The 14,294-nt window shown below is 47.5% G+C and overlaps 1 protein-coding gene across 2 annotated transcripts in view; it reads left to right on the top strand.

The window, feature by feature from the left end:
• POGLUT2 (protein O-glucosyltransferase 2) overlaps positions 1-14,294 on the top strand; it is a 637,125-nt gene that overhangs the window by 561,585 nt on the left and 61,246 nt on the right. For both annotated transcript variants that reach the window (XM_069639036.1, XM_069639037.1), the window contains one exon: positions 13,221-13,325. In XM_069639036.1, the coding sequence (XP_069495137.1) occupies positions 13,221-13,325 (105 nt within the window). The remainder of the gene's footprint in view (positions 1-13,220; positions 13,326-14,294) is intronic.

Genomic DNA, 14,294 nt, shown 5'->3' with positions numbered 1-14,294 from the left:
ACTACCAGTTGAAGGCCCTCCCGTTCGGATTAAAATCGGCACCCAGGGTGTTCACCAAGTGCCTAGCACCGGTGGCGACGTGGCTGCACCTGGAGGGTATCCACGTCTACCCCTACCTGGACGACTGGCTCATACGGGCAAGGACAAGGGAGCTCGCCGTGGATCACACTGCGAAGTCCGACCAGCTGCCACGGACCTGGGGTTCTCCATCAACTTTTCAAAATCCCACCTGGTCCCGTCGCAAGTTGCCCTGTTTCTGGGAGCACAGCTCGACACAGTGGCGCGGCGGGCCTCACCGTCGGAAGAAAGGATAAGGACCATCCTAAGAAAGGTGCAACGTCGTGAGGTCTATCAAGTCCCTCCTCGGAATGATGTCCTCCTGCATTTATCTGGTGCCCCATTGCAGACTTCGGATCCGGCCCTTGCAAGAATTCCTCGACGGCCACTGGATCCAGACGACGGGCAGCTTCGAGGACAGGATCTCGCTCGACGAAACGTTCCGTCAGGCGATACGATGGTGGGGTGTCCGTGCTCATCTGACAGCGGGAACAGGCTTCCTAGCCCCGGCGACGACGGATGCCTCCCTGGAAGGTTGGGGAGCGCACACCGGGGGCCTCCACGCGAGAGGCCTTTGGTGTTCGGAGGAGAAGACTCTCCACATCAACATCTTGGAGCTCCGTGCAGTGTTTTGGGCCCTCGGGTCCTTCCTTCCGTCCCTCAAGGGCAAGGTGGTGAGGATCTTCACCGACAACACCACCACGATGTTTTACATTCGGAAGCAGGGCAGAACCAGATCCCCTCCCCTGCCCTGTCCAAGGAAGCCCAGGATCTGTGGCATTGGGCCATCGCACAAGGGATGTTTCTGGTACCCTTTCATCTGGCAGGGATAAAAAACACCATCGCCGACTCTCAGCAGGGAGCTGTGCACGTGCCACGAGTGGGAACTGCGCCAGGATCAAGTGGACCGACTCTTCCGACGATGGGGCGAACCCCAGATCGATCTCTTCGCGACGGCGGCAAACTCCAAGTGCCGGAAGTTCGCCAGCAGGTTTCCTCAACCGAGGAGCATGGGCGATGCTTTCTCGTTCCTCTGGGACAGCCTGTTCCTTTATGCATTCCCGCCGTTGCTACTCTGGCTCGTCAACCAGCTCAAGAGGTCCCGGTGCAGGATGATCCTCGTCGCAACGGCGTGGCCGAGGCAGATCTGGTTCCTTGACCTTCTGGACTTGTCAGCGTCCACACCAGTCAAGCTACCGACTGACTCAGATCTTCTCTCCAGAGAAGGAGGCGCCATTCTTCATCACGAAGTCGCTGAACTTGCAGGCCTGGCTCCTGCAGCACTAGAGTTTGGAGGATACGACATCCCGGCCGACTGCAGAGAGGTTCTTGCAAAGGCCAGGGCTCCCTCAACTCTCAAGTGCAACGGACACAAATGGAAGAGGTTCTCTATCTGGTGCCGGGCACAGAAGATTAACCCTCTGCGGATTACGGCCCCTCAAGTATTGCCGTACCTACTGTCTTTGGCCAAGGCTGGCATATCTCACGCTTCCATCAAGGTACATCTGGCTGCCGTCTCACGTTACACCAGAACTACAGGACGGGCGTCCTTGTGGTCTCATCGTCTGGTGAAGGAATTTATGAAAGGACTGTTCCGATCATTCCCGCCGGTGAAGGCCCCTGCCCCGGCGTAGGAGCTCAACGTGGTACTAACTAGGCTCATGGGGGCCCCATTCGAACCTATGCATTCAGTGCCGTTGAACTTTCTGTCGTGGAAGACAGCATTCCTCGCGGCCATCACCTCTGCACGACGAGTGGGAGAGATCCAGGCCCTGTCTTGCAAGCCTCCATACTTGACTTTTCACGACACGAGGGTGGTGCTCAGGACCACCCCTCCTTCATGCCCAAGGTGCCGTCAGACTTCCACCTCAACGAGCCCTTGGTGTTGCCAGTTTTCTTCCCGTCGCCGACTCTGCACTCGCTAGATGTAGCTAGAGCGCTGAAGTTCTACGTGGACATCACAAAGAGTTTCCGGAAGACATCACAGCTGTTTGTGAACTTTGGACCTGTGAATCAAGGGAAGGCTCTCTCGAAGACTTCCATTTCCAGATGGCTCTCCGGCTGCATCATGCACTGTCACCGGTTGGCAAACCGACCGCTGCCTGGCCGTCCGAGAGCCCACTCGACCAGAGCGATCGCTGCTACTATGGCGTTCCTGTCTGGTGTGCCCCTGCTCGACATCTGCAGGGCTGCTACGTGGAGGTCGACGCACACCTTCACGAGATTCTACTCCAGGGAGGAGTCCAGGGTCAGCCAGGCAGTGCTGCGCAACCTGTTCGCCTAAGGTGGGCCTGGTGAGGAGGTAAGAGTTGCTTAATGTTGAGTTGTTGTATTGCTTGATATTGAGCCTTGTGCCACCTCCCGTGGTTGTGCATGTGTATTCTGCTATGCATTCTTATATTCATGAGCATGTGAATCCATGCCAGACCCCATGCTGTTGAAGGAACAAGTTACTTACCTGTATCTGTTCTCCAGCATGGGTCTGGCATGGATTCACATGCGAACCCTCCCGCCTACCCCTCTGCGGCTCTTCACTTGGTCATACTGCCACTTCACGTGCTACCAAATCTGAGGATGGCTGCCAGGGGTGGGGCTTAGGGAGAGGGCAGTCATTGGCTGGGGGCAGTATGACCCAGAGACCAGTGATTGGTTAAGAAAGACAGATCAGAAACGAAACTGATACTGATTTTTTCTATACCGAGGATTCCCGGCCTGACGACGGGGAATATATTCATGAGCATGTGAATCCATGCCAGACCCATGCTGGAGAACAACAGTTACAGGTAAGTAACTTGTTCCTTCTCCTCTCTTCCTCGTTCCAATACCATAGGTATTATGGGAATTGAAATCCATATTGTTTTTAAGCTTTTTAAAGCTATATTGTTTCAAATGCTTGTTGGAATTGATTTTTGTCAGTTATGTGAACATCATGTATAGTGGTATTATGTACAGGACTCTTACCCAGGACAGAACCATTATAATCGAGGGATGTCAAATGTGACCCATGTGTTTCTAAAATGTAAATCTTATTCTGTTTATGGGATATTTCATATAATGTCCTTTGGGTTTTAACATGGGAGGGACTTGCGAAGTGACATGTCATCAGGCATTTGGGGATTATAGGATCTTCATCTTCACAGAAAGAATACTATGTTGCTCCCAAGGCAGTCACCACTTCTCCCTGAAAGCTATCTCCTCCCATGTGATCCTCCCTCATAATACCACCCCCAGGGTCAGGATCGGGTAAGGCTGCCTTCCCCTGTCCATATGGGAGGGGATTTTATGCTGGGTATCAGTGATGATTGCAGGATTCATCAAAGGGGCTAGAGAAGAGGTGGGCACTCACCTAATCCTGCCCAGTCCATCAGTAAAGCCCGGTCCAGAACAGCTCACGTTGTCTCTCAAGGAAAGGAATTGCCCAGTCCAGGATCAAGAAGAAACTGGAGACTCGGGCTGCAGCTGCTAAACCTTGGTTGAAATGGACTGGTGGCCAACTTGACAGGGTCATGGAGGCAAGGGCCATCCTATGAAGAATATAGGGGAAATACCAACAGGGTGCAAATTCTGCAGTGAAATGATCCATCTGAGACCATGAAGATACCCTTACCTACAGAGAAAAGCAACCCCAGGATGTAACACTGAGGTCAAACCCTTTTGCTACCGCCAAAATATCTCTCTGAGGATCAAGTCCCTCCCTGAAGGAAATGGCACAGCACATGGCTGTAGTCCGACAGCAATGGTCCAAAACCAAGTTTGAGCTCCCATACAGCAGAGCGAGCAGAACTGAGGAAATATTGTGCCTAGGTTGTGGGTTTTAGGGCCCCATTGAAAGTGAGCCCTCTCCTCGGATACCAGGAGGTAATCTTACCCCTTCATCAAAACAAGCACCACAAGGGAAGAGAAGGACTTCCAACGGACCTCCAGCTACAGCCCAGGGTCACCTACCTGAAGAAACATTGTGTGCTGGTTCTGATCCAGGGGGCGACTGCCTTGGGCTGGTTAGACTCAGGAAGCACTCGCAAAGCCTTAGGTCCAGAATTCTTATCCTCTGACAGTTTCAAGGCAGAGAATCACATGGCTACCTGTTGCATCCATGGGGTTTGGGTGACCTATAGCATGGCAAGGGTTTCATTCCAGGTGGGAGACACAAAATGGAGCACCAAGTCCTGGTGATCCTGAAACTTCATAAGGATATGTTGTTGGTAAGCTGGTTTTGGGGAATGGATGGTCTCTATCGCACAAAGGAAAAAACGTAGACACCAGTCATACCCCCTTGGATGAACCACGTCACAAAGTGTTATGCCCGTGGGGCCAGGGGACGTATCTTGTCCCAAAAGACCTCCTTGTCAAGGTCCAGAGATTAGCCTGAATCGGGAAAGGTGGTCCTGAAAAACATCTGGGAAATGCTAGCTGGTGGAAAGAGGAGGTGGCTTTGAAGTATTGGTGGTATGTAGGTATCCAGGGGGGGGGGGGGGTGCATTGTGTATGACTGCTGGTTCGACTGTCTCTTCGACAATGCCTGTAAGCCTCTCATCTGGCCAGAGTTCTCTTTGGTCAAACCCCAAAGTCCAGATTGCACCTGGGTGACACCAAGAAAACCTGGACTGGAGCCAGAGGAATGGAATTGAGATCAGGCATGGCATGGACTGGGATTTCTCCTGCCAAAAAGAGATACCAAATACCCAACCCACCAAAACCAGACGGACCCCAAAGAAATTGTGGACCAACAAACTAGTGAAAAGGCACTTCACTGAACCAGGAGGGACACAGAAATCCTTTCCAAACCTAGTTGGGAACAGAACTCTGCAACACATGAAGCCGACCACAAGGGAAACGAGCGACCCGAGCACATCACTGCCATCCCATAAATGGAGAATGAAAACAGGGTGGGGGCTAAAAAACCCATATCTTAGCCAGAGATTAGCTAAGTGGAGCATGTAACCAGGGTAACCAATGGGAGCAGGGAGGAGTATTGTAAATAGGTAGGCTTGGCTAGAAAAGCACAGCCAGCACAGAGGTGACAAAAAGGGGGTTTGGGGTGAGATCAAGAGACCAGGAGGAGCAGTGGTGGAGGGTAGTGCTGAGGAGACTGTGGCAGTGTTTGTGAGAGTGCAAGTAAGCTATTGTGTGTGAGAGAGTGGTACCAGTTGAGTGCAGTGTGACGTGTGTGAAAGTAGAGTGAAAGACTGATGGATGGGAGAGAAGGCGTAGGGGAATTAGAGGGAGAGTGACGGTGTATACTGTGATAGTGTGGAGAGATTTCAAGGTGGTAGTGGGGAGTACTGGTGAGGGCGGAGTGAAACAGGAGGGAGGTGTAGTTGGAAGAGCTAGGCGCAGACACGGGCAAGAGCTGTAAATAGGGGGTTGAGAGTGGACTGAGGAGGAGAAGATTGGCGAGAGGAACTAAGGCAGGTAAAGTGGGGAGGGGTGGTGCTAGAGACGGGAGAAGGGGGGAGTAGGATAATCAAGGGGGGCATAGATGGATGTAGAGGGAAAAATGTAGGTAGCAAGAGAGTATGAATAAAACACAGACCAGACGTATCCCTTAGAAAATCCTATAGAGAGAGGGGGGGGGGGGGAAGAGAACAGCCTTTAGGTTTCCATGCCAGATTATGGAGGATTTTGACAATAGGGATTACCTTGTACTACAGAACATCAGGGGCATTCTGGTGACTAGACACTTCTGGTTAGGTTGGGGGGATCCCCCGGGGAGATAGAAAGTGACATAGGGGCCCCCTGGTTTCAACAGATTGAGGTTGAGGGAGAGAGAGGGACTCAAGGCTGAAGTTGGTGGAGTGTTTGGTTATGGTGGGATTTCAGAGGGAATAGGAGGAGTGTCGGGGCAGCTATGCAGGTGGGCATTGTGAGTCACCATGGAAAAAGGGTAGGGATAGAATGTGTGGGGGCCGAGGTTGGGGATGGGCAGGAGCATGTTGGTGGAGGGTAGCATCAGGTGTCAAGAGGGAGGCAAGGTGCAGGTTGGGCAACTAGTGACCAAAAAATGCAATTCGTAGAATGCAGTTTACTTCAGTGGTGTTGCAAGTCCTTGAGTACAGAAATGTATTGCGTGGGTGGGGAGGCTGATGACCATCCTGGAGGGTAATTGGGTTCTTACAGGTCTGGAGCTACTGTTGCTGGGATCAATCGGTAAGTACGATAAACATTCACAATGACTTCTGGGTCATTTAAAGATGGGGCAACTTTGGTTGCTATTGCTCGGAAACTGAAATTGGGAGTGGTCAAGCTATCTGTCGTGTGCAAGAAGGACCAGCGGAGCATGAGGTAGGCTTAGTCAGTTAGCAAGGGCACAGGATGGTATTTGGTCAGAAACAGCAAAGGAGTGGGACCCAGACCTAAGACTGGAGGGATGCAATAGTGATGCAAGATCCCAAATAAAGATGAGGTTGCGGAGGGGCGGGGAGGGAGCACATTGCTTGCATTCCTCTCTGTTGGATTAATACTTTATGCACAGGGTTTTTCCCTATTCCAGAAGAACATTTATTTAATCAGGGCATCCTGACTCTGGTTCAATACTTTAAAGTTGGGAAAGTGAATATTTTAAAGACTACAACACGTAAGAGGGTGTCCTTTATTCCAGGACATGCCTCAAGCATCTCTTAGGAAAAGCTGGGAAATGAGAAAAGGACGCATCCTACACCTGCTGCCTCCCCTTTAAACAAGCATTCAAACACAAATGGGGGGGTGGGGACAGCACATTTTTTAATATATAGATGAATGAGGAACCACAAATAGTTTCTAGAGTGAGAAACAGAAGGTCAGAGGTGGCAGAGCCTAGAACAAAAGGAAAAGACAAAGGAGGGGGTGGGTTATGAACGAAGTGTACAATGAGACCGCCTTAATAACGAGCGAAATGCTGGATAGTTTAAGTGTTTTATAAAGTACCACATGTATGCAGGATGCTTTAGAGCTCATGGAGAGGGGTGGAAAAGGGGTCAGGGCAAAGGGATAGAATGGGAAGGCTAGCTTAAAAGATGAAAGCTAAAAAAGCCATTGAAAGTGCTGCACTAGCAGACTATGCCCATCTTAAGAGTTTGCAACATTGATACATAATCATTGGAATGAGGTGTGAAGAAATACAGATGTTTAATTTCGTTGAAGACAAGTTAATATGTTGTTTGGAAGGACTTCCAGAGGAGCAGGATTTTTAGGTGTGTTTCTTAATTTTAGATGGTTGGGTTCAAGTCTATGCTGTGCAGAATGCAAGTTCCAAAGCCAGCCACTTCCAGCATTCTCCTCCCAAATGATTTCAGTTTGAAGGACGGCGTGTTTGAAGCACTAGGTAGGAAAGAACACAGAGGTTATACCGATAGTTGGGGCTGAAATTCCATGCTGTGCTCCTGATGATGTGCAGGACATTAAATTCAATTCAGAAGGGAGCCAATGAAGGTTTTTGTTTTTAGTGCCCCAGCAATGTGATATATTTTGAGTCAGAATATCAGTTGCACTGCCCCATTTTGGATAAACTGGAGCCTAACAATGTATTTCTTTAGGAGATGCAGCAGAAGGCTGTTGCACTAATCTAGTGTAGCTATGACTAGTGTCTGAATAATTTGAATTTTCTAGCTAATGTGCCCCCAGGGCGGGAACGATAAGGTGAAGATCTTGCTCACTACACCAGAGGCTTGCTAAGAGGTGGAGATGTTTGGTCAAAGAGGATGCTCAGGTCTCTGACTTTGTTGACTGGTACTGCAGCCCGGTTTAGGTCCTGGGAGCTTTCGGATATCCAAGATTGGATGGCAGTTAAACAAGAGATGTATGAGTTGGATGAGGGATAGGAGTCTAAATGGATTCAGAGATGAGGGTCATTGGTGTAGATATTAAAAGCCATGTACTACTGTTCCTGGAAGGCTGGCAGGGGTATAGGGTAGTTCTTGAATATCCATGGGAGCCTGTGACTGGCCCAGAGGGACTCCAAGAGTAAGGGCCATTTGTATGGACCTGAACTTCCTCCATTTGACTTTAAAAGTCGTTCAGGAAGGAGGAAATCCAATTAAGGGCCACGCATTGAATTCCTATAGATGATTTTAGCCTTGGTAGCAGTAGAGTGATCTGCTGTGTTGTATGCTGTGGTCAGATAGACTTGAATGGATCCATTGAATTCCTTGAATTCTATGCCCAGGAGGGTGTCCTCTCTGGTATTAATGAGCAGTAATTCTGTACTTTTTGCTAGGTGGAAGCTGACTGCTTGTCATGGAATGTCGCTGTATTCTTGTAGTTTAGCAGCTCTCCTTTCGATTAATTTTTACTTCATAGGAAGAGTTGAAATTGAATGCTAGTTTGCCAAGGCGGTAGGGTCTGCATATGTGTTTATTTAGGAGGTGAGTGATGCCCCATTTGAGGGCAACAGGTATTTGACAAGTAGACAGGGAAGCATTGCGCATGGCATTTCTTAGTGAAGACCTGAGAGCTTTGGTCAGCTGTGCTAAGTATGATGTAGCTTGTGTTTTGATGCTTTTACCTTCTTGACATCAGAGCTTGTTGAAATCAAAAGGTGTTGGGGAATAGCATGACTGAAATCAATCTGCAATATGCAAAAGGTGCATAAGGATTGCTTTTATCTTTCCAGTCTAAAGTCCTAGGAAAAGCGGCTGGGCTGCATTCCATCCCTTTTTCTTTGCAAGGCAGTCTAAATCACACACCCAAAAGGATCAGTAAAGCCTAAGTTGCTAGACCTCTTATTCTGTAGATGAAGTAATTGGCAACCTCACATGCCCTTTTGCCTCTTTCGGCTTCATCATGAAGGTGCATCTTAAGTCCATAAGTACAGCAAGCACAGAGTTCCTTATCTGGATAATCCATGCATTTTAGGAATGCAAAAAATAAGTGTTTTGCTATTCTAGTATTATAGACCACTGCCAGGGGCTATAACTGCCATTATGTGCACTCCCCACTTTTTGTTGTTACTTTGTGTGGCTTTTTAGGGAGGACCGACGTATGCAAATCCGTTTTCCCCACTCCCAAAAAGGAGCAGTCCATTCCAAACTGCTAGGCCACGCTCCCTCTCTACACAAAACAAACCTCCATAGATGTGTTTCTGCCACTTGTGCTCATCAGTGAAGTGGAGGATTACATACCAGAGAAGGCTACAAGCATTATATTGCAGCTGGATTACTGTAAAGAAACCACGGTTCCTCAGTTGATTCTACTGAGGGAATTGCCAGCGACTTTTATTTTATTTATATGAATTTGTATAGCGCACTTGACGCCCAAGGGCATCGAACTTTTGTATAGGGGAACTGCAACGAGGGACAGAAATCCTGTCCTGATTGCATGACCAGTGGAAACCAAAAGCCTATGGATCCAAGGTGGACTCTTATAAACTCTATATGCTGAACATCCAGGAAATCGGGGGGGGGGGGGGGGGGAGTGGCGGAAGCAGGTCACAAATCTCTGCCTTACCAATTGGAAAAGGTGCCAGTTGCTTTTCTGAAGGCCCTACAGTAGTTAGCGAAAAGCTCGTAATCGAAGATTGACTCCATGGAAGTCATTTTAAAGGGGCACAACCCCCAGGGTAGTTGGGGCAGAAAATAAATTGAATAAATAATTACATAGTGGTTGCGCTCGAAGTAAAGGTGGAAAAGTTAGCTGGAGCCAAAGGAATAATCAGTGAGTACTAGCAGTGTGCAGTAGGCTCTCTCTCTGGCTACTGTAGAGAGTGAGGTGGAGCAGGTATAAGGGAGAATTTAGGGAGCGGGACCAATAGGCCACCTTGGCATTTGAGGAGGGAAAGGATTGTGATATTTTGTAGCGGACTACCTTGCACAAAAACCAGATTGAGACGAGGGAGAGACTCCGATACGATCCAGAGAGTCACAAAGTTGCTATTGCAGGGACAGGGAATGAGCTTACCAAGGGTAAGGACAGGGCAGGACGTCTCCAAATCATAAGCATGAGAGGGGGAATCCTGGTGGATGCAGAAAGGGATTCACTTCTGTAGTCCGAGAACCATCATCCTCCAATCACAGTTTCCAAACACTTCAGATAATTGCAAGTCCTTCAGACCCCTATTTGACCTCTGTGTGTAGACTTCAGTTCCGCTTACATGGGATGCATGCAAGTCCACATAGGTTGGGCCGGCATAAGATTGTTGTAAAATATGGTCTGTGTGCACTTTGATATGAAGCATTTCTTTGCCTATGCCAAATGGGGTAAACTATGGTGGCTATCACTACTGATTGCTGTACACTGCATTAAAAAACATGTTCTATGTTCGCACAGTTGCTAGTGGCTTGGACCCAGCAGTCTGCCAGTACTGAAAGATGAAGTTGGGCAGGTGCAATAAAGCCATCTGTTTTACTGTGGCTGAAAATATAGGATTACTCCTTTCTATTGGCCCCGCCCCTCATCTGTGACACATTAGCATGGTTCTAGGTCAACACACATACTTAACGTTTCTCTCCCGACGGCGCTTCCGGGTCCTGGTGAGCCTGTCCGGCCCTATGCGTACTCTGGGGCAGGACAGTTTGATTTAGTAAGACTGCTCTGTATGGTCACAGAGCGGTCTTTCTAATGCGATAATTCTTTTCTGTTTTAAAAAAAAAGGTCTTTAGACCTAATACCGTCAGCATTGTCTTTGAAGGTGATTTTGTACTTTTATTTATTAAATTGTCACAGTGCATACAAACAAATGCATATCAAGAACAATGCAATCCTGTCCAAAAATAACTGAGTAAGACAGAAAATTAGACTGTATGAATCCAGATCTATGACTTGTAAGAAACCTGAGGGTGTCCTCACTTCTTCTCCCCTGGTATTCTCTGCTCAGATGGCCAGGGAAATCGCTTTTGGATCCCGACCCTGGGGGTGGAGGAGACTTGGGGAGAGGGCATCCTAAGGTGAGACATCTTATCTCAGTTTCCCCTTCACCGCAAACCCCCCATACCACACACCTTATTACGACTCTCCTACAATATCCCCAAAATGGCATTCATCTGATACTGGGATGAAGAAGAGGATAACCAAACCAACACATCCTCATTTAATGAAAATGAACGAGCATTAGCTTCAACCAAGTACTGGGACAAGGAGGATGGCAACAAGGGACTGGCGCTTTGCTGATGAGTGTTTCTTGTCTTTTGTGTAATAGGCAGAAACTTTAAAAAGGAGAAGCCCAACAGGAATTGAGTCGTCTGATATAGCACGATCAGCTATGGGAGGGTAGACAGCTGTGTGCAGGGAGAACTTTCTGGTGAGGCGACTGGCAGAAGCTGCGCTGGAGGCTTGGGAAGCAGTGCTGAGTTTATGCAGCAGGAAGTGGCAAAAGAAGAAGGTGGAAGCCAGCTGGGTCGAAGGGAGCGGTCTGAATTATCCTGCTTCGCCGTGGAAGCATTGATGGGTGTGCGCGAGCCACAGGGAAGCTGCCGGGAGAAGAAGCCAGTGACCACACGGATAACCAGGTACCCGTGGCGGCGGAAGGAATTGCGGGGAGTCGTAAGACCGACCTTTAAGTGAAACCAGAGAGAGAGTGACACTGAGCTGCCATGCAGTGATGCTGAATGAATTTAAAACACATTCAGAATACCAAGCGAATTGAGAGTAAGTTACAATACCTTTTGAATACTGAACGAATTGAAAGCAAGTAAACGCACATTTTGAATACCACTCGAATTAAAAACAAGTCAGAAACCTTTGGCATATTGTAAGGGATGAAAGATGGAATTGTGAACTTTACTGAAATTAAAGTTTTGAATCATGTGAATATAAGGAACTGCATTAACTGAAAACAAATGCTAGCAAAGCCAAGAGAGCATAAGGACAAGCATTGGCAAGAATGACTTACCGAGCCACAACATTGTGTCAGGAGAGTGTGACACATGTGTCTGAGGCAAAGCTTACTTCTGAGGAGAAACAGTGGACTGGCACTTAAGGAAAAGCAGTCAAGAAAGGGTACTGGTTGTGTGAACTGTAATGGGTGGACCGTATGGTCCGCCAACTTCCTAGACTGGGTGGCGTTGAATGGGAAAGTAATTGAAAGCACCCATAAAGAAACGTGTGTTGTGCAAAGACTGTGTTGCGATATTGGAAACAACTGTTGAAAATTTAAAGAATGTAATTTTTTTTTTGAGAACTGAATGATTTGAACCTTTGGGGAAGGGCACCTCAGCATTTGATGAACTCTCTTGAACTTGGGAAGGATAACCCCTGCATTTGATGAATTACCTTGAACTTGGGGAAGGGTAGCCGATTACAAGCCAGGTAGGGAAATCCCACCTTAGCATAGGGCAGGTTAGGCTTTCATCCACCCTGCCTTTTCAGTTGAATTAAGGTTTTGTAAACCTGTTGTCTGTGTCTGTCGACAGATTCCAGAGGTACCGCTGGAAGGGACCCCAAAAGGCACTTGGAGGGGCAGATGTAGACATTAAGTCTCGATGGGTAGATTGCATCCTGCATGCCCAGTACAAGTCTTTAAGCAAGATGTGGGTAGTAAGCAAGGTGTGGCAAGATGCAACTGAGGGACTATTCCAGGATGTATCAATACAGTGCTTGGCTAACATTAAACACATTTGACACTAATTTACAGTATACTATAGATATGTCATTAATTCTACCAAATAGGCTGTTTATTCTACCAAATAGGCTGTTTAAGGGTTCCGGTGGAATGCTGGTATTAAGAATTTCCAAGGTTGTAGAAGTGATTTATTCCCAGAATTTTGGCTATCCTCGGACATGCCCAGATCAGATGAAAACAGTCTGCATTCTCTGAATGACATTTAGGGCACTGTCCACTGAAGTTTATTGTTGGTGAACTTTGGTTGCATAATTGCTGGAATGCAGGTATTTCAGCTGCATGAAATTGTTTGTGGGTATGTGTACAACAACATCTCAAGAGTCCTCCAGTGTTAATGAGGAAGGTCTCATTTTTAGAGCATTTGATTATACGATTCGCTATGCCAACCAGTTTTTTTCTGGTTAATTGCAATTCAACTATTTAAAGGCAAGTGTTAGAATGAGGCATTTAGAAGTACCCAATCATGTTACAATGATCTATAGCACATGTTGCACAATCTTTCAGTACACACCAAATGCAGTCCTAAAACCATTAACTGTTACCGGCTGTGTAATGACAAATTATTAGCTTGTATACATTAGCATTTGTTCTATAAGTACATTCATGGATTTTTTTTGTATTTTTTTTTATTTAGGAATATTCACTTTTGCAAGTGAGTGAGCCAAAAATCAGAGAGGGCATGGAATTAGTGGAACAGCCCACTGATGACCTTTTCCCGTGTACTTGCCACAGACAGAAGGTATGTAGTGAGTTCAATTAGATGTGTATACTTGTAGAATACCTCTCCCAGCTGTCTGAACCATTATTAAACAATCTGTTTTTCAGTAAATTTGCACTCGCGGGCGGGCACTGGCTACAAATGAAACTACTTGTGGCAACAATAACCACTTTAAATATTGTGGTGCAGCACTAAGGTTTGGTAAATAATGGATGCCATTTAGAGGTGGGTGGAAGGCAGGAAGAGTAAATGAGGTAGAACAAGATGCAAGACATGTACACATGGGTTTCCGGGATGTAAATGCTCAGTGTGTGAACCTCCAGACTTTCTATGCAGTCAATCATTCAACCATCAAATGTGTATGCGTTGAAGAAAGGAGAACATTTCGAACAGAAATGAGTTTCAAAGAAGGCAATAACAGAGCAGAGGAAGTCCTCCGCATAGATTAATTAAATGACGTACATCTTTTAGTGATGTGGTAAGACTGGGAGTATTTATGGAGGACATGGGCTGTAGGAGAGAACAATATTTCTCCAGCATGGGGTCTGGCATGGATTCACATGCTCATGAATATTCCCCGTCATGCTGGGAATCCTCGGTAAAGATAAAATCGGTATCAGTTTTGTTTCTGATCTGTCTTTCCTAGTAGTAACCAATCACTGGTCTCTGGGTCATACTGCCCCAGCCAATGACTGCCCTCTCCCTAAGCCCCTCCCCTGGCAGCCATCCTCCGATTTCTGCCGCACGTTCAAGTGTTGGGAGTCCTCGTGCTGCGTTTTTGCGCTTTTTCAGGAGATTTTCTCATTTTTTCGGTTTAATCGAGCCTCAAGCTCCACCGTTTCCACTTCCGATAACGGGGACCCGTTTTGGAATTCTTCTACGCCCCTCAAGGGTGAAGTTTTCGTCGAGTTACGCTTCTCGGAGGTTCCAGAAGATCTGAGGCCTACCTCAACGGACATGGCCCAGGACAAGGGAAACTCGACTCCCGGA

The sequence above is a fragment of the Ambystoma mexicanum genome, chromosome 7q (genome assembly GCF_040938575.1).
Source record: "Ambystoma mexicanum isolate Mex_15411 chromosome 7q, UKY_AmexF1_1, whole genome shotgun sequence".
NCBI classification, from domain to species: Eukaryota; Metazoa; Chordata; class Amphibia; order Caudata; family Ambystomatidae; genus Ambystoma; species Ambystoma mexicanum.
This window is presented reverse-complemented; position numbering and strand designations above follow the sequence as displayed.